The sequence below is a fragment of the Scomber scombrus genome, chromosome 3, assembly GCF_963691925.1.
Source record: "Scomber scombrus chromosome 3, fScoSco1.1, whole genome shotgun sequence".
NCBI classification, from domain to species: Eukaryota; Metazoa; Chordata; class Actinopteri; order Scombriformes; family Scombridae; genus Scomber; species Scomber scombrus.
In genome coordinates, this window is record NC_084972.1 from 28,430,650 (window position 1) to 28,455,608 (window position 24,959).

The window sequence follows — 24,959 nt, forward strand, 5'->3', positions numbered from 1 at the left end:
GCCCCATTCAAAGGAGGCGGGGCCTGAAGCAGGACACAGCTTTCTTTGATCGTCTTTAAAAGTCGTCAGCTCTGACACCTGCCAGTTGGAAAACGGCATCATTCCACTCATTAAAAGAAAAGAAAAGAAATCAGTCGTAAAGTAGCTTCAAAAGTACAGAAACAAAGAAACCCAGAGGTTGGATAAATAATTATACACTCCCATTTAATGTTTGATACAGTTAGCTGTATTCACGTTTGCATTTGCTGAACTCTAATGGAGCTGGATAATTGCGAAATCACATAGCATGTAGTGTGTCACAACATCTTAGATAAAGTGAATATACTCATGTAAAAGGGGGCTGATGAGTCTAGATTGTTGAGATTCCAATTGAACGGCCAACAGGAAGTAAACAAGTCACTGCAGGTTTCTGAGCCCTAACATCAGGTGACCAAGACGACACACGTGGCATAAATATTTAGAGAGCTGTAAAAAGACAGTCCACGGTAGATTCATCTCATTCATGTACTGAACTGTCACCAAACTCTTCAGCCTATACATATATATTCATATATCTCCAAAATATTAAAAAGTACTTAATATAAAAATACAGAAGAATTGTAAAAAATGAGCAAAACATTGAATTTTATATGAAAACCATGCAAGAAAGATTTCCCCATTTAGTTAAATAGTAACTCTAAGATTCAGGAAAGCAAGGGAATGGAAAGGGAAGTGGTCGGATGAGAGAAGCGCAGGCGAACTGCCACCCACTCGCTTTTCATGTAAACATTGTAGAAGTCCTTTAAACTTGGTTCGGCAGTGACGACTGAAGATTTTCTCCTTGCTTTTTTGGTCGCATTTGGAGTAAAAGGGGGGGCCAGGGGAGGAAGGAGAGAGAGAGAAAGAGTGAAAGAGAGAGAAAGAAAGAGAGAGAGAGGGTGGAAAAGGGGGGTTGAGGGCGGGTGAGAAAGTCCAAAGGAAACCTCGATAACAATGAGATAAAAAACAATACAGACAACCTATAAAATATGGCTCTGAGTTACATAGAAAAAGCTCATCAGAGGGGAGAGGAAGAACCTAGTCATGACATAAAGTTGGAAAATATGGCAGTAGTAGCACATTATTTCAATAACGTGTCCTAGTTCAAAGATAGGTTGATGGCTGCTAGTCAGACTAAGAGGGAATTAGAAGCATCGCCGCTGCTTCCTTCTTCTTTTAAGACAATAATCTGCGGACGACGACAGGCAGGAAGTACTGAGCGGCGGGCAGGGACGCACACAGTCGATTTAACTCTAACGGGTGGAGGGGGTGGGGGGGCTGACTGGTGACATCATCAGTCTACCATAAACCTCAACGCGGCCAATCAATCAAGACACGGCAGAGCAGAGAAGGGGGGGGGGGGGGGGGGGGGGTGAAGAGACCCTCTCTGCTGCCGGCAGTGTGATGTCACCGACAGCTGATTTTGTTTTTATTCACCGAGGGGGGGGGGGGCGTAGGGAGCGGGAAAGGGGGACAAAAACATCAGAACTGGTACTAAGATTTGTCTTAAAGCACAGATAAACGGTCTAGACCCTGTTCAGAGATCCATTAACTTCCTGTCTGCTGAGCTCAACTTCCTGCACCGTGACCAAACACAGGCTCATCGACACTGTAGCCGCTCCCCTTTCATTTAAGACTGAACGTGAAGTAAAGTTTAGAAGAGGCTCTAGTATAAAGTTAAGAGAAAGATGCAAGTAGACGTAATTAAATGCAAACTGGAAAATATTCCAAATGCTTTCATTCTCAGTTTTGATATTCAGACTGAAAAAATATCACTTTGCACCTTTAATTATGTTAAAATTATGTATAATTATATAAAAAGAGATAGGCTGACAGGAAACTGATCTACATTCAAACCCTCTCACCTCACGAGCTCTGGGTCTGGAGGAATGACTAGAACTGGACAAATAGCTGAAAATGGATATATTATAAATAATGAATATAAAAACAAACACTCAAAGACTTTGCCCGTGAAATTGAGTTAGTCTCATCTTGTGGCATCTGTGCGTTCAGTTCGGAGAGTCCAAACCTTTGAGATGAGACCAAAAATGTTCAGTCGACTGTGACACAAAGTGGAAAAGCAGAGCAAAGCTTAAATGATACTTTCCACATAGCTGTGACAATCTCTGTAGATGTTTATGAGTGCAGAGAGAGACTCCGAGTACATGAAGGTGGATCAAGAGCTTGTGAAGACGTCCATGTGTGTTACAGGACGCACACAGAGCATATCGGGGTTGTTTTCTGCCCTGCTAAGGTTTCCCTCTGTGCTAGCCGAGTATTGATGAGTCTGTTTCTTCCTGTTGTGTAACAGGATGTTCAGTCCTACAGACAGGAAGTTCATCACAGAGCTCTGGACAGACGCTGCTGCAGACTAACACATCGATGGTCGTCTAAACAGAATCTCAAATATTCATTCCTAAGTTATCATCATGCGACTCAACACGAATGAAACATAACATGCATCCTACTAGAGGGGAGGGGGAAACATGAACTCCTCACACTTCTGTTTCCTACTGACACTGTGGACGTACAAAGAAGAAGTGGGGTAAAGGGGTAAAGTGGTAGGGGGGCAGAGAGAACCAGAACCCTGACTGGATGAGATGAGGTCAGACACGCACGGAGCAGAAAGCGAGCCCTCTCTGGATGCCGCCATGGTGGATATTTTATCGGGTAGTAAACATTCTGTCCTTCCAACATGCAACACAGCAGCTAAAAAGAAAAAAAAAAACCAACACATAGAGACACAACAAGGGAAGAACTTTTTTTTCTTTTTAAAACAGTTTGAACCTTGTCGACTGTAGTGTCACACTCACAAGACATTCTCAGGATTTTCAATTAATAACCATCAATTAAACATTCGTTAGAGGTTTTAGAAACAAAAACAATTATAATTAAAAGAGAAAAAAAAGAGAAAAGAAAGGTTACATTATTTTTGCTTTTGTCTAAAAATCTTCTGATCACCAAACCTGGCTGTTAGCTGTGTAAAAGAGCGTAAAGCGTATGTACATGAGAATCACTGCACTCTTTGAAAAGTTCTGTGCCGTTTTTTTTTTTTTCTCGAAGAGGGTTACGCAGGAATGAAGCGAGTACAGAAACACGACATGCTGCTGCTAGTCCCGCAAAAAAAAAAAAAAAGATCAAACCCAACAACAAAAAAAAGTTTAAAAGCTTTTCCAAAAAAGGATCATTAAGTAAAAAATATACATGAATGGACAAGGACAGGCCTTTTCTGCTGCGGAGACTCTCTGGACTCCACACTCTACTGATTCATGCGTGCGGTGGTGGAGGAAGAGGAGGAGGAGGAGGAGGGACACACTTACAGGCAGAACGACGCCACAGTCAGTATGAAAAACGCAACGTGGCAGGAATGATTGAGGGTGCGGAGGGGGCGGGTGAAGACGATATGAAGCATGTGTTTGGTGTGTGTGTGCAGAACGAGGGGATGAGCAGAGCGATGACTTCCCTCCTCAGTGTGACAGTTCAGTTGGTGGGATGACAGATGATGCTGATGGAGAGGAGGGAGGCGAAGGAGGAGGAGGAGGAAGAGGAGGAGTGGAGAGCTCAGATGGATAACTCGCAGCTATGGGGGAAGGCGCTGGGTGGCTCTCCTCCTCCCCCCGCCTCAGAGGAGGCGCTGGGGAGGGTGTCGATCTCTTCTCCGCTCTCTTCGATGGAGGGGATGCGGGCCTCCTCCTCGGACAAGGGGACGAACTCGGGATGGGCCATGAAGCTGTGGATGGAGCTACGGGACTCTGGGCTCTCCAGCCCCTCGTACAGGGAGCTACGGAATGCGTTCACCACCTTAATCTGAAAGCAAGAAAGAAAAGAAACGTCAGAGAACGAGCAGAACAACACTCGCATGTTCTGTTTTTATGAAAGAGTGTGATGTCAAACAGGCAGCGGGGGCTGATGGGACACATGGAGGTCGTCTGAATCTGTGCAGGAAGGTGCAAACCACAAAACACACACGTCAACAAGTGAAACACAGGTCGGCCGGATGGGAACACGATCGGAAAACTGAAATTAAATATCAACAAAACATCAACACAAAAGGTACAAAGGAAAGGGTTGACATGATGTAGGTTGGAGGCAGCTGAATGCAGGAGGACAAACTCCAATGAAAACACCCCCAACAGGCGGCTGAATGTGGAGGGACATCAGATCACAGAAGCTACAACACACACACACACGCACACGCACACACACACAGTATTTGTCCATAGCAGGAGTCAAATACACAGACTGACTTTAATAATCCCATTTTATCGTTGTATATATCGTTAATACTTTATATCTAAATCCAACACTGATGCACTATGTGTCTGTTCTTTATAACCGCCTCCTCTCTCTTCTGGTTTCCATCAGATTTTGAAACCAGGCTGCAGGGATTTGCTCCCAGTCTGACAGACACTGACGCTGGGTGATAAAGTCTGGCTCATCATCGCTATAACACTTCATCCCACAGGTGTTGGATGGGTTCAGGTCAGGATGCTGTCTAGACCTGTCAAGATCGTCCACATCAAACTAAGAAAACTGCTTTTTTTTTTTAATGGGTCTGACTTTCTGCATGGATGCGCTGGATAGATTTTTCAGTCCTCAGAGGGGTCAGATTTTTGTCCCCATAAACCATGAACACCTATTAAAAACTGGGGCTGGGTCCTGAACTGCATTGGGGTTTTTTTGGAGTAGAGAAAGTAGAAAACTGCATACTATATTTCCTGATTGACATACATTTGTTTTTGTCAATTTACGACCATGTTCTTGTACAGCTGTGTGTGTTTAGACAACATCTAACACTTAACTTTGCCCCTTTTTTTGATAAATAAAAAGAAAAATTATAGAAAAATATGTTAGTATTTCTCAGAGTAAGAAAGAGAGCAAAGACGTTTTGGTATTCATGGCCAGACTAATCATTACTGGGCCTCGCGACAAAAAAATGGTTTTTATTCACACACAAAAAAAATTGTAATTAATAAAACCAAATTGCAAGGAGCAAAACTGGGACTCATGGGGCCCCTGGGGGTCTGGGACTCGCTTTGCAGATGGGCGAATCAGCTTTGATGGTGTCAGCACTAGTATGGAAACATTTCAAACGACAGCCAACCCTCGTAAAAACACACACACACACACACACACAGGAAAAACAACAAACACACGCACACTGTTAAGTATTTATAATCGCAGTCAGAGCCAGAATCATTTTGTCCTCTAGCTGCTCTCCTCTCTCTGCCTAAAGTTGTTTCCTCTGTGATGAATCCACAGAGGCTGCAGCTGATCACACTGATTTATACGCACCAACAGACACTCTTCATTATAATTAATAACCCTGCAGTTCAAAGCTCTCTATTACTGAACCACAGGGGAACTGCAGGCTGAGCACTGCAGCTTAGAGCATACATGCAACCATCACACACACACACATACACACACATACGCACACATGCAAAGCTCACAAGTTAAAAAGCTCTTGGCTGTTAAACCATGAGAGACTTGCTGAGCCTGACAGATTTAACCCTGCTCAGGATTAACCCATAAAATTATCTTGGTGCCCAGGCTGTCGCCTCCGAGAAGAAAAGAATAATAAAAAAAAAACACAACAAAGAAAATAGGGCAGGGATTTTTTCTTTTTTCCCCACTCTGTCACGAATCAGAGGGATTCCCAGCGTATTTCTCTTCTCGTTGGCCAACAGTTGTGATCTGTCATCCTCTCGTCAGGCAGCAAGTCACATCAGGGTTAATAGACGGATGTTAAAGAGTTTAAATCTCCACAACATGCAGGAGGAGAAGCAGCGGGCTGAGAGGGAAGTGATGAGAGGTATTAAAGAAGAGGAGAAAGAGATTAAAGATGAAGAGTAAGCCACAGCAGAGAAAGGTGAAGAAGGAAGGCAAATGAGAAAGCAGATCAGGTGATCAGGTTGTCTGCAAGTTAATTCATAAAGCTTTTAGACTGTTTTCTGTTAAAGGATGAAGCTGGATATATTATATATTTTTGTTGTCAACAAATCCCATTAAAGATCAAAACCAACAATGTGTGACTTCCAGGCCCATAATGTGCAACTATATCTTTAAATATCTTCAGCTGTGCTTCATATCTTCTGCCTGAATCGCAGTTTCCCTCCTACGTTAATGTCTCATTGCTGTTTACTTATTGATTTCCAACAGATGTTTCAGAGCTGGATTTTCTGTTTTAATTACGGCAAATGCAAACTGAACATTTCCTGCTGCTGCATGAAAAGCTTTCCACTGATAAAACTGTGAAGCAGCTGTAGAAAAATGCAGGAAACTTTACTAGCGGTGCCTTTTATTAATGAAATTAGCAACAATTTTTACACCATTCTGTAAGTGGATCTGTTTTGAATATTACGAGGACTGCTTGAATGGTAGAGGCGGCTCACGCTTGATTTGGTTTGATTATCCTATATAAGTTTCTTTTGACCTGCAAATTATCAAACTAAATACATAAATACTTTAGTTTAAAGCAGAGATTATGGGATGATGAATTTCTGAACCTGATTCAATATATTTACTGTGAAGTTGTCGTTTCAGCGCAACCAGCTCAATTTATTTTAGTTTTTCCATTCACCTGCTCCTGATACAAACTTTATACTAACAACTTTGACATGTCAGTCACATCAGTTCCAGCTTTATGTAAATTACTATCTTGCTAAATGAGTCTGTTATGTCTTATAATTATTAGGAAGATCATTTATAGAATTAGGAGTAGTTCAGACATGCAGACACCCTGCTGGTGACAGGAACAGCGTGATGCATTTCGTGAGAGTCAGTCATGCAGCGTTCAATGTTTCATGCAGATCAAAAAGAGGAAAAGAGACAGAGCCCAGCCAGGTGAAGCGTGGTATTAGCTGGCCTCCGATCACCGACTCACTGCCTGCAGTGGAGGAGGAAGCAGCGGCAGCAGGGGGCGGAGCCCCGGCCGAGTTGGTGAGAGAAGAGGAGGAGCTAAGTCCTACGTGGGTGGGACTAGAGAGAGTTTTGGCGGCAGTGGCGTCATTGTGCTGGCTGACGACGGATGGCTGGCGGCGCAGGGCACCGGGCACAGGCGCCTGGCCCGTCTGGAAGGTATAGACCACATCCATCTGAAGGAGGGACAGCCACAACACACCGTTAGACAGCAGAGACAGAGACAGAGCGAGGTGACAGGACAGAGGAGAAGAGAAGGGAAAGAAGGAAGAAAAGAAATACTTATGGAGAGGTTAGAGAAAGTTTTAAAGAAGGTCAGTAATTACATTTCAGGTGTGAAGTGACAAACACAGCAAACAGACAGAAGAAGTCGTCCTTGTGTTAGCGGTGAGGAACAGTAAGGTGGAGTATCCAGCTGAGTTGACCCATGATAATGTGTAATGCTGCTTAAGGCTTACATGGTATTTTGAAATGTGTAACATGTTGCCACATGTTGTTGTGTTGACCTTCTGAGTGTCCCCAAATACAACTTATCAACCGAACTTTAAGAAATGACAGTTGGTCTCAACAGACCCAACATCAGTTTCATTACAGCTCGGCTTATTTTTGGTTCAGAATGTGAATGAATTTAAAAACTGTCAAGTATGGAAAGCTGGTATTGAACACTTTGATCATCAGCGTCATCACAGCCTGATATTAACATGAGATCTGTATCTGAATAATGACATCTGCTCAATAAAACACAGATGCATTTGAGGCTTAGTTAGTTATAAACAGAAAAGTAGGGTCAACGTTGTTTAACGTAAGGTCAAAAAAATGATCATATTGGTATCAGTTCCAAAACTCAGGTATCATGTTGGTGCCCATATTTAACATTTTCAGCCTCCATGTGTTTTCATGTCAGAACACAGCACTGATTTGTTCTGCAGGAGAACAATAACACTGTAACACTGAAACAAATTGGATACAGAGAACATGAGAAGAAACAAGAAAGAGAGGATGAGGGAGAAATCAGGACAGAGGAGAGGATTTAGGGGTGAGGAGAAGTTTGAGGTTTGAGAGAAAAGCAAAAAAAGAGAAAGAGAGAGAGAGAGAGAGAGAGAGAGAGAGAGAGAGAGAGAGAGAGAGAGAGAGAGAGAGAGAGAGAGAGAGAGAGAAAGCTGTCATTTAGTTAGTGAAAAGACAAAACGTGAAAATCCAGAAGAAGCACTGATAGAACGAAGGGATGAAGGAAGAAACGGAACAATGAATAAAGCTTTTGAATCAGGCTGGAAGCACTCTGAGTGAAGTGGAAACAGGAGAAAGAGTGTCACTTGGAAGGACTGATAAAGTTTCGGCAGCGAGGTGCTGCTTGTACCAATTATTACCCCACTGTGTTTGACTGTCGAGGCGTTGAGCAGCACAACGCTGCCCACCAGGATTAGAGAGGAGGAGGACAGGAAGAGGAGCGTGGAGAGATAAGAACCTAATTAGCTTGCAGCCTTTCGTCGCCTCCCCCTCCATCCCCTCATCCTCCCATCCCAGGAGGACGACAGACTGATATTACAGATACAAAAGACATGAAGAGAAAACAGAGAGCTTCCTTTTTCTTCGCGGCGTGTCTGATGGCGGAGAAACCGAAAAGCACGAGAGCTCAGAGTCTGTTTCTGTTCGCATCGCTTCCTTCTTTCACGACCCCCTGTGGCTCCACGAAGGCCAGATGAAGGTTATCATCAGACACCAGATGCACAGTTTCCAACCTCACCTGAAATCAAACTCCAACCTCCCCTCCGTTTAGTAGCTGCTGTGGAGCTTTTGATCATATCGCATGATCATAATCAGCAGTGTTTGCCTTGTTGTCATGGAATGGTTGAAATTTCCATTTTCCTAACAACGCCTCTGTTTCTGACTTCCCAAAAGTCCTAAATATGGTTTATAACAACGCTAATTGGTGGAAAAGATTATATAAAGATTTGTGGAAACCACCGAACATTTTGAACCTTGACATGTCACACTGTGCTCTGATGTCCTCCCGTCTTTATCTTAACTATGGAAGATAGGCCTCCACACAGCTGCTCTTTTTGTGACCTTATATGTACTTATATCCTGGTTTAGTTTAGTTTTTTTACCAGTTCTTGCCAAACACGACATAGATTAGTATTTGAACCGGTGATTCATGGGCTGCAGACATACTATAAATCCTCTCTACATCCCTCGTTGCTCAGAAAAATGTTGATGTTTTCATTTGTGATACTTATTTTTCTCCACAGCTCTGTATTCAAATGAATGTTAACTTTCAAGTCTGATCTGATTACTGCATGTTGCATCAGTACAGAGATCAATTTCAGGTTTTTAATCTATCTTTAATTAACAATTGATTTATTTTTATCTATTAAAGCTCAGCTGTTTGTGCTTTCTGCAACGGAAACATCTCACGCCTGAAAACTGATATTCTGACAGTTAGTTTGAAACTTCTCAGTCAGTTTGTGTGAAGACGCTGCAGCAGCTACAGAGGTCAAACTGAAAAAAACTCAAGAGGACAAAGGAGAAAAAACATAATAGTTATTATTAATTCAGATGTGTTTACCCTCCAGCCAAAGTAAGTACAAGTTAGTGCACTGCTGAGAGGAAAACACCTGACCTCTTTGACTCTGAGAGTGTCTTTGTGTGTGTGTGTGTGTGTGTGTGTGTGTGTGTTTCTGTATCAGTGAGTGTATGTGGGAGCACAGCGTTGGCTACAGTTACTGTAGGTGGGTGTTAGCATCCAGTCTAATGAAGCCCATAGGGACTGAATGGGGCTGCCTGAGGACATGCTAATGCTCAGTGAGTGCTGATCAATCCTGTAGGAGGAGGAAATGCACACACACAAACACACACACACACACACAGAGCAAAACCCCAGACTGATGAGTCACCGGAAAAGACGGCGCTGTGAAGGTGCAGCTAGTTACCCTCCAACTAACTGAATGACTGATAAATGAAAATATCCAACAAACTGTACTGAAGCTCTGCAGCAGAGTGTGAAATTAACTTAACAGCTGCAGTGTGAGTGTGCGTGTATGTGTGTGTGAAATTAACTTAACAGCTGCCATGTATATGTGTGTGTGTCTGTGTTAAAATATCTCCAGTTTTACCTCCGCACGCTCGGCACTGAGCTTTAATTTCTCCACTCAGAGACACAGAGCTCGTCTGCTGCAGGAGTGCTAAATGTTAATCTATCTTCTGAACTGGGTTTTAAGACCTGAGACAGATGTGAAAAATATTTTTTTAAAGTTTGTATTAACAACTGAAAAAAATCCCATTACTGCTACTTTCATATCATTTTTTCAAGATAGTATGTTCTTGAACATTTGGATAGATTACAACTCAAACCCTAATCAGCTAAACTCTTTTAAAAATGGGATTTATCTAAAATGAAATGCTGCTCTTATTAATGATCACAAATGTTTGTAGTGAATAAAGTCTTTGCTCACAGTCTTGATGCAACACAGTGTCTGCTCAGACACACTGAGGCTGCTAACAGTAGTTAACCTCACTTTGGTTCATCGGATGTTTGTTTGATTTTGGGAAAATAAAGGCGAGGAGGAGGAGGAGGAGGAGGGCGGTGAAGCTCAATTTGACCTAAAGTTTGTTTTGCAAAATAACACCGATGTGAAAGAACAATCCAACGATAAGACAGCTGAACCAAAGAAAAAAGTAAAAAAACAACAACAAAAAGACAGAGTATAATCAAAAGTAAACCCAGAAAGTCGTCTTTCATCTTCAAGAACCCCACGTAACCACGGCAACCGATGTTTTCTGCAGCTCTCATGGCAGAACAGACTTTTGCGTCATCTTATTACCTTCAAAAAACACCAGCCTGGAAACTCGTGAAATCAGAAACCCTTAAAAGAAAAAAGTACGGTTAGACGAGGAGGTCTGTTGGTTGTCATGGCGGCCGTACCTGCGTCTGGATGCGGTTCAAACCTCTGAACCAGAGGATCTGGCCTCTCCTCAGCTCCATCTCAGCGTGGTCGATCTCATCGGCGCCCTCCGTCAGATCCTCCTCGGGCATCTCCTCTTTCGTGATGCCGTGACCGGCCTCCTTCAGGAACTTCAGGTGGTGGGTCGGGACGGCCGAGATCAGCTGAGTTTGATGGAAAGAACATTTTTTTAGGGGATCGATTCACTGATATTACACATGAGGGTCAGTTTACTGGTCACCAATAGTTCAACTTAGCCTGTGGAAACAGTTGTGTAAAGTCTCTCGTGGCTGTAGAGGAGAAAATAACCTTGATGATGTCAGAGTGATGTCATCAGGGTTATGTCAGCTTGGACGGAGAGCGTGAGTAATAAACTGAATAAACTGAAGCAGCGGAGTTAACCAGGCAGGGAGAGTGTGATGAAAGACACCAAATATCTCAAGTTACATTATGAGAAAAGTTTTTAGAGTTCAACTCATAATAAAAACTAAGAGTCTGAATATTTTAACTTCTGCTGCACAGATTTTCATCTCTCCACCAGCTTTATGGAGTGTGAGTCTACTGTTCACTGAAGTAACATTAAGAGCCGTGATAACCAAAATCACTCAGTCTCTCCTGGATTTTAAGTTGTTTTTTTAAGGGTTAAATGACTTGTTAATTAATTAAACATATATATATATTTAAATAGTTCAAGTTCAAAGTTCAAAGTTCTTTATTTGTCATTGTTGTAAGAATGAGACATGACAGCATCTCTAGAAAATAGGCAATAAAAGTTAAGAAATGTGCAATACTAAATAAATATGTGATGAATGAATGAATAAATGGCACCATACAAGACTAAAATCTAGAGAGCTCGGAGCTGCTGCCGCCATCTTCATCTCTTGTTTGTGTTTTTAAATAGAAGATGGTATCTTATTATTATCGACTTATGATATAATACTTTATTTAATTACTGCTGATTTTTTCCATAACACTTACTAAATTCTTTGTTAACAAGCAGTAATGCCCGATAGCTACACATAAATGAATACGTAACTTGATCATTTCTGTATGTAAATGCTCTACAATGGACTTTATTTAACTTCTATTATTACTTTCTTATATTCCATTTTAAATTAAACAGATCTCTGATGAACTGAATTTATAATATACAATATTCTGTTATCTTGTTATACTGTTGTTCAATTAAAAACAAGAGGAGAGACACACTGAGACTCCTGCTGCAGCTGCACATCAGTTTCTTATACTTCTGTCATCTTCTCTCTCTCTCTCTCTCTCTCTCTCTCTCTCTCTCTCTCTCTCTCTCTCTCTCTCTCTCTCTCTCTCTCTCTCTCTCTCTCTCTCTCTCTCTCTCTCTCTCTCTCTCTCTCTCTCTAATAAAAACAAACAGTATTTTACCTTTAAGCACAGATCTCACATCAGCCTGTTTCTGTCAGCATCTTTCTGTCTCTCTGTTCTCCGTCTCTGCCCGACAACTGAACCCACCAGACTTCTTACGACTCAACTTTTTTGATATATAAAAATGCTTTCTAAGCCTGTGTGTGTGTGTGTGTGTGTGTGCATGTGTGTGTGTGTGTACGTATCAACCACACAGGGACCGACACGCTGGGTTTGTTTCCCCTTGTGCTCGTGAACAGGAGTCGCGCTGCTTTAATGTGCTGAGCTCATTACCATGGCGATGGTCGTGATGGCAACGCTGCAGCAGAGCAGAGTGTGACAGGCAACAGTTTGCTGCTACAAACCTCACGTATCCACCTCTTCATCCTCTTCCCCCGTATACATGTTGTTTATTGATTTGTCATGCTCTGCTTTGAGGCTGTGTGTGTACTGAGCCTAAAAACAACTGTAGTTCTGGTTCTGGTCTCACCTGTCCCCACAGCAGCTCTCCCACACCGATGAACACACACCACAGCCACTGGTCGATTGTCAAAGCTGTGCAGGAGAACGGCTTCCCTCCGAACTGAACGATGATGATCTGAGGAGGAAAAGAAACATTTCAGATATGCCAGCTGTAAGAAATAATGAATAATGAAACGATATATTTGTGATCTGATTTGAAAGATTTATGTGTTCAGTAGGAGGCAAAAAGCTCCAGGCTGAGGGTCTAAGACAAGTAAGCAAGTCAGACAGTATTGAGAAACTGATTAAAAACATTATTGGTTTAGTTTTTTCATCATGTTTGTTGACAGTAATAAAAATATAGAATATTTCCAGCCTTATCCTTTAAGCCTCGATCTTACGGAGCGCTTTTTAGCAGCCTGGAGCAACTTTTACAATTTAAATTTTTTTTTTTATCAGAGTGAATCTTTAAGCTCGCTGCTTTTACGTTGCTGAGCACCTTGTGTTTTGGCAGGAGCAGCCTGAACCCCTCAAGTTAAAAAGAACTTCCAACTCAGAGCGGAAAATCATTATTTGCACTTTCCCCCCCATTTTCTAGTCATTTGAGAGATAGACCTTTTGTAGTGGTTGCATCATTTAACCATTACCTTTATAAAAACCTCGTCTTTGTTGTGTGAAACAGTGTCTCAGTTCTTACTGTTCAATAAAAATACAGAGTTTAAAAAAAGGGTAACTTCACCCTTCACCCTTTTTGAACATTGAATGGTTATTATTTTGTTGTTTATCTAAAGTTTGCTGTAATTTCTATTTTGCTATGTTCCACTGCCTATGTATCTTATTTTGTTATTTTAACATATTTAAATAAATAAATTACCTTAGACTACACTAAAACTAGATGTTAGTAGAGGAAGCCTTTATTTCAGGTGAGGTGTTGCTATAATCCCTGAGAGTAAAGTTTTTTAGAGTTAATTGTGGATGGGATATTACGGTAATTATTTAATTTAATCATTTTTATATTGTAATTTTAATCTTTGCTTCTGTATCTCTCTATAAAAGAGGAACCTGATAGAAAATGTTTAGGAATCAATGCATTAGATGATGATGATGATGATTATGATGATGATGATGATGATGATGATGATGATGATGATGATGGACTTACCTGCAGGATGAAGGTGCCCAGTACGACGCTGCAGAAGATGGGGTTCCTGTAGATGCCCTCAAACACGTTCCTCTCTCCGTGGATCTTCCTGGCGTTGATTTCGTTGAAGAGCTGCATCATGACGAACACGTTGAACACAATGGTGTAATGCTCCGACGGCGGTGAGTGGAGGGGCGCGTTACGGCCGCTGTCGATGTCGAAGAAGTTCTCACCTGAGAGACATCGTAGGAAAAGACGTGATGATGAAATAAATCAAGTTTTTGTCATTAAAAACTATAAATATCATGGGGTAACAGAGCAGGCACATTCTGGCATTGGAAACTAAAATGAATATATTTAATTTAGAAACAGCCAAGTTTACTATTCATCGTTTAACTCACCGGCGAAGAGGAGGGTGAAGATGATGACAAGCTGATAGACGGCGTGGCCCAGGATGTTCTTCATCATGGTCCTGGAGATGAGAGGCTTGTTGCGGCCGTACGGTTTACGAAGCAGCAGAGATTCAGTCGGCGGTTCGGTGGCCAGAGCGAGAGACGCCAGAGTGTCCATGATGAGGTTGACCCACAGCATCTGGACGGCCTTCAGAGGGGAATCCTGCAGGAGGGACGAAAAGCAGAGTCAGCAAATACTAGAAAACATAATTATCAACGAATAAAATACCACCACGTTCTTCTTCTTCTGTTATTTCCCTCCAGTTTTCTTCTTGTCTCTGCACATTAATGCATAAGGCATGAACAAAGTGTACATTTGTTTCTTTTGTGTTGATTTGTGTGATTATGCGATTGTGTTGTTTCTTAAATTCACAGTTGTGATGTTGAGATGTCTGCAGGTCTTTAGACTCCAACCAGGCAGACACAGAAAGATTCAAAGACATGTTTTGTATTGTTTTGTTTTTCCTGTGACTTTATTGTATTTTTTTGACTTGTGGATCCAGGAGTGTTATTTCCACTGCGGATGGGGGTCATGTGTGTTGGTGGAGGTTGTTGATGCTGTGTTTAGCCTGAGAGGAAGACCTGCAGACACTGCTCAGAGCTAAAAAAAAAAAGAGTATTTCAACCTTCTTTGCTTACTTTTGGGTATAAAATAAATTATTGAATCTATATAATTATTAATTTTTTTTTTTTACAATTATAAACTGCTGAATTGAAGATACTTCTGTAAAAGGTACAACTTTTTGCAGTGAAGATAAAAATGATCAGGTAAGGAAACTAAAGGTGATTATAGAATTGGTGCATTAACAATGCAAATTTCCATATTATATAATCTTCATTATGGAAAGCACAACAACAAATGTAATAATAGTGTCATTTGCAACACTGATTTAAGTGAAAATCAAAGCAGAAAATAGCATTTACACACACCCCTGGGTCCGTCCTCTGTTTATACAATAAAGACTTGAGTCAGTTCACGTCTCTTAATGATCTGTGCAACATTTCAGAGGCCGAACACAAACGGAGCGAAGGATGATCAGTGAGTATAAACACGGCACACAGACCACGGACCTGCTGAGTCCCTGTTATATTTCAGGATTAAGATGGTGACGTGTTGCCATGGTTTCAGGCTGTATCTTAGCCTACTTTGTGTTCTTGGCTCTGTAGACGAGTTAGTTATCTGTCCTGCCAGCTGTGAGCCTTTCAATTAATACACAGCCGCAAGTTACTTTTTTATTGTGTCAGGAGTTCAGTTTCCTGATTAGAGACACATTATGAATTTAAAAGAATGTAACACGGTCGCCTCTCCTCCTCACAGCGCCGAGCTGGTCACAGTGAAATCACAAATGACTCGCTCGGTCTGATCTCTGTGGATATTTGATTTATTTGATTAAAAAGTAGAAATAATGATTAGCCTTTGTGTGCACCCCGATTCAGGTTGAAATCATCTGACAGAAAAGACGGACACGGAACTTTTAAACATGATGATGTTAAAGCTAGAAGTCTGCGGTGGAAATTTTGACTTTCTATTAACTGAGCTCATGTTTCTTTAATTACAGCTTATCTTATAGATTGAAACTTCAAGAGGCATGACGGTCAAACAGTGTAGAAAATGTTATAGATTTTGCTGTAGTCATTTTTGTCTCTAAATGTATCTTAGAGTGTTAACATGCGAACGTTTCTTAATTAACAATTAATAAAAAGGGAAGCTGAGACTGATGGGCATTAGTTTTACGAATATTTGATGCAAAATCAAAGACGTTAACTAATTCTTATGATGGTGCTAGATGAAAAAGTTAAGGGATCACCAAAGTTATAATAATTTATTCTGAGAGTGATGTTAAATGTCTAAACCAAACTTCATGTTAATCAATCTGATATTTCTCGAAACACGTTAGTCTGGATGGTGGACTGACCAAAGCTGCCATCCTCGGAGCAACACCAACTTTATTTCCCATCTATAAATAATTGATTATTTGCAAATGTTATTTATGTTATTTAGCTTGCGAGGCAGCTGGATTCACAAGATCACAACATCACGAGATCATGCAAGAATCCATCTCGTCAGGCTTCAAGTTATGTAAGGTAAGACGGTGAAAGGCAGTGATTGACAGATGGTTCATCCAATCACATCCAATGTATTATTTGCCCTTTTCTAAACACTTTCCAAGGACGATTTTCTCAGTCGGTGCTGTGTAACAAACCATCTGGAACATCAGGCTTGTTTCTTAAAGCTTAGCCGTGTGTTAACTTGGGAAACAACTTCAGTACGTACAACAAAAGCAAACACAGTCTTTTGTTACATCTGAATTTTTGGCAGTAAAACGGATTGATCTTAATGAACTGGAAAATACAGAAAACGGGCCGTTACAGTTTGGATAACTGATTATTAGTAAGGAGAAGAAAGTGCTGCAAGTGCCACTATGAAACTAGCAAACAATGTGAAACCTTAACTTTAAAAATGTAATTGTAAACTGTAATTTAATTTGATTTCTGATGTGGGTACAGCTCTAATGAAAATAAAGTGGAAACAGCTTTTTCATGGTCATTTTCATAATAGCAGTTTTTTTCTGAAAGGCCTCTTTTGTACAAAAATATACCATCCATCAAATCACCAGACAGGATGTAACATCTGATTGACTGGAACGCACCAATCAGAGGACACCATCTCTGATTTCTGGTCACGGTTGTCATGTCTGTCCAGTATCAGTGAATTTAGGCTCGTTTTTTTCACTAGAGAGATAAATTAAATTAAAGTACAGTCCTACATAATGTGCACAATTGGATTATTTATTTCATTTCAGTATTGGCAGCTCTGGACTTCCATAATACCACCACAGAGAGCAGATGTGACAGAGACTGAATCCTTAAACTTCTGTGTTGATTTCAGCTTTCACAGCGAATTCATGAGCTAACACTGACCTGTTGTGACCGGCGCGTCTAACCAGCTGTGATGACCACATGAGCAATAAAAACACACATTGACCTCCGAAAATCAGAGCAGGATCCACCTGCGAGCGACGGCCTACCTGTGTGATGCAAGCGCCGGTGAACGCCACGATAACGGCCACCACGTTGACGGTCAGCTGGAACTGCAGGAATTTGGAGATGCTGTCGTAGACGTTCCTGCCCCACATGACGGCTTTGACGATGCTGGTGAAGTTGTCGTCGGTCAGGATGATGTCAGATGCCTCCTTTGCCACATCTGTGCCGGCGATTCCCTGACAGGAAGCAGAGAGGGGCGATCAGATCCTAGTTCATGATTTTTAGACGTAGACTAACTGGCAGCAGCTGGTGTTAAACCTCCTGTAACATCCTGCCTCTGAGTATTATAAAGCGCTGTGCGGCATTTCGGTGCCTGATAAGCCTTCAAAATCACGGATCCGTTACACACATAGTTCCTGGATCATATTTCATATCTTGCTGATACCTGAAGCAGGACGCCTCCACACCAGTATAGTATTTTCTGTCTAAATACCCGCTTACTGAACACACAACACAGCATGACAACTATGAGGGAGGTGAGAGGGAAATGTGAGCTGCTCAGTGTCAGAGTGAATATAGTTTAAATCTATTGTTGGAAAAAACAAAAACATCCCAATTCTTCTAGGAGAAAACAACCTGGCCGATGCCCCCCAGCGGTTTGAATTTGACACCCCTGGTTTTAAGGATAATGCAGTTAAAACACATGAAGCTTTGAGAGTATCGTTAATGCTATGTTAAAAATAAAACAGGATCATTCTGGTGTTAACAGTAATAATAAAGAAGCTGTGAAGTGAGTAGATGTGTCTCTGCAGAGTCAGACTCTCCCAGACAGACGGAGGCGGATCACTCTCCCTTTTCCGACAGAACAGGTGATAAATGAACAGTGAACATTTGGATGCAAACTGAAAATATTCCATATGGGACACATTAGAGTTGAAGGTCATTGGTTTAAATCCCCAGACTGTCTCTGTGATGTGTTTAGGAACAGTAACTACTGTCACGGTGCTGTCTGACAGCACAGCAGCTGCTCAGCAGCCTGCAGGACTTTTCAGATGACTTTTCTCCAGTAAAGGTCACGACAGCACACAGAGGAGTCGGCTGATGTCACTGAGCTCATCCAGACGCTCTGTAAAGGAGTCAGTCAAGATGGTTTTAATTCATCATTGGCTATACTATCAGCTGATCGGTGTAACTCTTTGTGCTCTGGTGTCAGCTGGGAGAAGTGCCTCGCTGTGAATATTTTCTGATCTAATGAACAAATAACGAGCAGCAGCTTATTCATTCGCCTGTGACAGTGAGCAGAGCTGCTTCAGGTTTGTGTCTCTTTCAGCAGTGTTTCTGAGGGGAACCATGTGCTGCTGCTGCTGCTGCTGGTTCATAACTGCATTTAACGCTCAGAAGCCACAAACCGCGGGGATACATGAACCATGCTGATGAGACAATCAGAGTCTCAGTTCTGTCACAATATGTGTGAAACTAAAAAATCTTTTTTATTGACTGTGTCACTCCTGTTGGGATGTTTTGACTTTGACTACGGTTCCCATCATGCTTTGGGTGATGTAAACAGGGTGTATGATGTCAGTCGGTTAGCTGTGGGATACACAAGAGCTCATGAGAAGTTGTTACAGTCTCTCTCTAATCTCTCCTGTGCTCCATTTATCCTCGTAGAGAGTGACAAGATCACACATCAGATCTCAACTCTACTCTGCATTCACAAACATAGTAAAGACTTCAAGTCAGCTTACTGAAAGGATCCTATAACAAACTATAAAGTATTATGGGCTATATATCCGGTATGTTATTAATACAAATATAAATATCTGTCTCAGCTGGTATTCAGTTTTAAAGGGCCATGCCACAAGTTTTAGCTCAACTGCAAACAATGTAAATAATGTTTTTTAAATGCATGCTGTATAGTTTTAGATGTTCATGTGAATCTGCCTTTGTATTTTCCACACTGCCACTGGTTGCAGATTCATTTCCATACGTCATAATAATCAAATGGGGGACCCTTGAAACTGGAGTTGTTTAATCCATCATTGTGAACTGCGACTTTTCATACCAATTTGCTCTTAAAGTGCTTTTACAAAACTTTCACAAAAATGAATGTAAGACATAATGTGCTGGTTCTGTGATGGATTACACGACTCAAACAAGTTTCATGAGTCTGGAAATTGATTTTCTTATCATCTGGAAATGAAAAGAAAACTAATGGATGCCTGGAATGGAAGAAAAAATACACACATAAAGCTAAATAAAGCACCAGCGTGGCTTGCAAGACCTTTATCTGTGGTGTAAAGTATTTCAATTTGTACTAAACAGGATAAAACATGGGATCAAGATATTGCCACCAATGCACGATTAATTGTGTGTGACCAGACATGATTTACAGTATATAGAAAAAGACATAAGCCTAAAATATAAGAAAGAAATAACCAGTCTGCCGGCTGTCTCTGAAGTGGTCTTTGGAGAATAATAAAGGCAGTAACATGGCGGCAGATTGAGAATGATGTGGATGAGCCGAAGCATTCAGGCTCAACATTTATTGATTTATTCTTTCATTTCACAGCTCTCTTAATGAATCTACTGGCATCAAATTCAGGAGTTATTGTGGATGACGTTTAGAGAAAATATCATTTTCATGGCTGCAACAGAAATGTAATTAACTTAAAGGTTTCTCTTTTTTTCATTTTGGTAATGATCCAGATCAAACTGCACAGCAGATGAGTGAAGCAGCGAGCAGATGAAGAACGGAGACCACAGAAAAAAGAAAAAAAAAAAAAAGTTGAAAAAATGTTGTTACCATTGCAAAGCCGACATCAGCTTTCTTGAGGGCGGGCCCGTCGTTGGTTCCGTCTCCAGTCACTGCCACCACCTGTCGGGTTTCTCCCACCGTGCTGTCAATGATGCCTGATCAACAGAGTGGAACAAACAAACAAGTCTCTATTTTAAAAGAGCTAATAATTAACATTTTAGAAAAGACACGATGTGCACAAATGAATTCTCTCCTTGAATAATGAAAACATGGAAGGGCCATCTCCTGTAATTGAAGTTGAACTACAGTTATGTCACCTTGAAGATAAACATTATAATTATAAAATATAAATCATACTAATGTGAATCCCAGTGAGAATGAACCCACCTTTGACCAGAGTGTGTTTGTCTGTCGGTGAGGAACGAGCCAGCACACGTAGTTTGGGCCAAACTTTATCCAGACGCTCTTGTTCCACCTAGAAAACATGACAAATAGTTTAATTAAAATCTTTTTATACAACATATTACGTACTGAATACTACTAAAATATAATCCCATACTCTATAGTAAAAGCTTGAAAGGATAAAACCTTCATGAATTTAAAGATAACCCTCCTGTATGTTGATAACTACATCTTTATTTGTACATTTTAAGTATTATTTCCCAGTATAGTGGAGAAACTTTCCCTTTTGGACATAAAACAATAATGATTTTCAAGTGCAGGACCGACTGAGCTTCATCGTACATGAGCTCAAAACTGATGACTCACAGCAACCTGCTACGAACTAAACAATGAAATAAAATGAAATAAAACAAAACAGAAAATACTCGTGTAACATTTGGCAGGTAGCGAGAAACATCTGAAGTTCAATAATAACTTTAAAGTTATATTTTATAAAGTCAATACTAACTTAACTGTATGTTGAAAACTAAACTCAACACTTTAAACTTCACATAGGTTGACTGAAATTAAAGGACCAGTGTGTAAGATTTAGGGGGATTTACTGGCAGAAATAGAATATAATATTCATAAGTTTTAATTGTTGTATAATCACCAACAAATAAGAATTGCTGTGTTTTAGTTGACTTAGGTGAGCCCTTTATATCTACTTGATAAGGCCTAAAGAGGGCATTTTGATGATTTTTCTTCATGCTTGGAAGGGAGGGGAGGTGGATTCATTTGGTTGCAATCCGCAAACTCGCCACTAGATGTCACTAAATTGTACAGACTGGTCCTTTAAAATACTGTTGCAGAAATGTGGTATTTTGTATTGTGAAGCATTCAGGTACAACAGGAGAGAGAGAAACTACAAAAAAGAAAGAAATGTATGCTTTCACTTGTGAATAATTAACATTGTACAAGGTGTTTAATATTAATATCGATCACTTCTATTAATATTAAAGTGAGTATGGCTGTATCACACATATAAATATGATCATGGATAATAACATCATAAACAAAAGTTTCTGGAAAAGTTACACCTTCATGTGGATTTTCAAGTGAATGCAGCATAAAATCACCAGAGATTTGTCACAGATAATACACTCCTGGTGTAAATGCCAAAGAAAATTAAGTTAAATCTAAACTCTATGTTATAATTAACTTGTATCATTCCTGTTTTTACCATTTCTCAGTGTAATTCCCGCAATAATGTATCATCAAACTAAGCTGCTTATTCCTCTTGTGAATATGGAAGTAGTGGGAAGTATTGTGCTAAAATATTATTTACAAGGACTTGATAAGTCAAACTCAATCAAGGCTTGATTATTGTGAGTTTATTTTCGAGTCAGCATGCGGTCAAAGCTTCACGCAGCTTGTATTTACATAATTAGAGGCTAAATACAGTAAAGTGCTGTAAAATATGTTTTGTCCCACCTCTCCCTGGTCGTTTCGGATCTGCTGGTTGAACTCTTTGCCCTCCAAACACAGGAAGTCCTCCCCGGGCAGCAGGATACCACACTTTGATGCAATGGCGCGGGCGGTGTTGATGTTGTCTCCAGTCACCATACGCACAGTGATGCCGGCACGCTGGCACTTAGAAATAGCTTCAGGTACCTGGAGGAGTGTGTGGAGAAAAGAAATATTACATTTTACAAAATATAAAAGACATTCACCAGCATCTCTCCATCATTTTAACCCTTACATACTGTTCATATTCTGACTCATAATTAGTCTCTGGACCAATTCACATTCATGAATTCCCCCTCAGTCATTAATAAATGTTTGATTGATCCTTAATGAAGCTGTCAGAGAGCAAACAGAGTGTATTCTGTTTATTTATGGAACAAATAGTCCTTTACAATCACTATTTTATCATCATTTTATAGAATTTGAAGAACAGATTTTTGATATAATTTGAATAAACACAGGTAAATGTTGTCAGCTGAACACACAAAATGTGTATACTGTGGGTCACATTAGATAAAAACCTGACTAAAAGAAATGTGTATAGGGTGATTTTACAGTTCTCAAATGTAAACATTTGTCAAATTTGACCCTGAACATTACAAGATAGATTTGACAAATCGAGCTTAGAGAAGTTCATTAATTTTTCTAATAAGCAGCTGCTCAAGTGAAACAATGTCTGGGACTAATGGTGATGTTTTTTGGTTGGTGGTAGGTTGGTTTAACATGATGCATGTAGCCATTAACTGCATATTTAAGACCCTTTTGCATGGTTCTGGATGGTACTCTGGTGTAAAGCTACATTAAAGTTGCACAGGTTGTAGAAAACATATGTTGTTGTCACGACTAATTGGCAAAGCAAGCAGGATTATTAGATTGGGTTTACTCTCTTTAATTGCAATAGATTATATAAAGGCTCTGCTCTTTGATGGTGGAATTAGCCTCTTATACAGTAACAGTATCTGAACAGTGACAGTGCAGATTTCTTGCTGTCAGGCCACAGCTACATACATGTTTGATGCTTGAGAATATGAACAGAATAATTAACACAAAAACTAAAATAAAATACACTGAAGAGTCTCGTATGCATCTCAGGTGGTTTAGAGATAAACGTTGAGCTGCTGACTGACTCCTGCTGCTCTCCGGTTATTTCCATCCTGTCTGTGATCTTTGTGCTCTGACATTAAAGCAGCAGGAAATCAGCATTGAGACTTTCTGGCCTTCATTACAGGCTTCATTTAACATTTCAGGGAATCTGTACTTGACACACGCACGACCAGGACTCACTTCAGTCTTCATGTTAGGGAGATGTAGTTCATTTAGATTAACATAATGTTCCTAACATTTTTCACTTACAATACAATATCAAAATCAGATCAGTTCAGTACTTGCAGGACATTTCAAACTAAGCCAAACTCATTTATATGTTATAATTATTTATATATGTGTATATTATTTTATATATTGAACTGCTGGGGTGTCTAGTTTAACAGCAACATTTTCACTCAGCTCATGTACTTTTATTTATTTTTATTGCACTTTATGGAATTTAGTCCTGTTTATTTATTTATTTAGTATTGCAAATGTCTTACCTTAATTGCCTATTTTCTAGAGATGCTGTGCTGTCTCATTGTTCTCGTTACCATGACAAATAAAGTACTTTGAACTTTGAATATTGTTTTTTTAAATGTGAAAATGTGCCTGTTTTTCTAACTGGAGATAGGTAAAATGTCAAAATATCACTGTCATGGTCACAAAAGCAAAGTTTTACTACACTTTTTATGCAATTAAGAAATAAATCTTACTATCCAGGAACAAAAAACAAGTAGAAATGTGTTACATGTTGATATGAAGTAAGTCTGCTGACACCAGACTGAAATATGAGTGTATTTTTTATGTCAGCATATGAGCAGAGACGATGTTGTACTGCGGGTAACAGTAGCTTCCCGGTGAGCTGTGGACTCTTACTGCAGTTTATCAAAGAAAAATCAAACACATAACAGCTAGTTCTGTCACTTTTCATGCGAGCAGCCAAGTGTAGCACCTGAATCACTTCGAGCGGAGGCCGTCTGAAAATGTTCACGGTTATCCCCATTTGTAACAATTCATGCAGGTGAGACTACAAAAGACAGAAAACACTCTAAAGTCGCTGGAGAGAGAGAGAGATCGAGGATGGATGGAGCGCAGGAGGAGGCTTTGACTTCCTGTGTGGACATTCAGAGCAGGTAGAAAAGCTTTGGCTGCCTCTCTCTTTTGTCTTCATTGTTTCCTTGTTTGCCTCACTTGTGTCTTTTTCCCTCGCGCCTCAGTGGCTTCCACGTGTAAAACGAGGGAGAGATGTGAGAAAGAGATGTGAGGAAAGAGGGAATCGAGGGAGCGCGTTTGATGTGAAATGAGACGTCCTTTCTTCTGAAGCAACATCTGAAGCGACATCACTTTCTGACTCAGCTGTCAGTCTGCAGGTGTTACAGATCATTAGCGTATTTTTAGAAAGTTTTGGTTTTCAGGGCCGAGCGGAAATTATGTAAATATATATATCTCACATTGAAAGTAGTTTCTATTTGACGCACTGGGATTTTCAACTTCACGGCTGAATGGAAATGACACTAATAGATAATTAAAATGTATTTAAGTTGAATAACAACACACTCTCCTCGTATTTGCTCTGATGTCGACCATTATTTTATGGTTACTTTATTTATCAGACCCTCAGCCGAAACATATCTGCCATTTTTAACTAGCTGATGAAACAGACAATCTAAACACTGCATTAATATTTCCCCTGAATTGTATCTGACTCCTTATAAAACAAGTATCGAAGCAGACTGACGAGCCACAGTGTCCAGCCACAAACAATAAAAGGGGAGTTAAAAGCAGAAAAAGGCTGGTGTTGGCTTATAGATCCTCGCTGACGTCTCCCCCAGGACTCCTCCTCGCGGCTCGAGGCAGAAATAAACGCACTGAGACATCATTCATGATGACGGGCCGGATCAATCTGCGGG

General features: G+C 40.5%; 1 protein-coding gene across 1 annotated transcript in view; it reads right to left on the reverse strand.

The window, feature by feature from the left end:
* Positions 1–1,465: 1,465 nt before the first annotated feature.
* LOC133977861 (plasma membrane calcium-transporting ATPase 1-like) overlaps positions 1,466–24,959 on the reverse strand; it is a 102,463-nt gene continuing 78,969 nt past the window's right edge. Inside the window, exons 13-21 of the mRNA XM_062416158.1 lie at positions 21,928–22,107; positions 20,440–20,527; positions 20,101–20,207; positions 17,342–17,533; positions 14,262–14,475; positions 13,882–14,093; positions 12,748–12,855; positions 10,862–11,044; positions 1,466–3,825 (exon numbers count right to left, since the gene is read on the reverse strand). Coding sequence (XP_062272142.1) covers positions 3,580–3,825; positions 10,862–11,044; positions 12,748–12,855; positions 13,882–14,093; positions 14,262–14,475; positions 17,342–17,533; positions 20,101–20,207; positions 20,440–20,527; positions 21,928–22,107 — 1,530 coding nt within the window. The 3' untranslated portion in view covers positions 1,466–3,579. The remainder of the gene's footprint in view (positions 3,826–10,861; positions 11,045–12,747; positions 12,856–13,881; positions 14,094–14,261; positions 14,476–17,341; positions 17,534–20,100; positions 20,208–20,439; positions 20,528–21,927; positions 22,108–24,959) is intronic.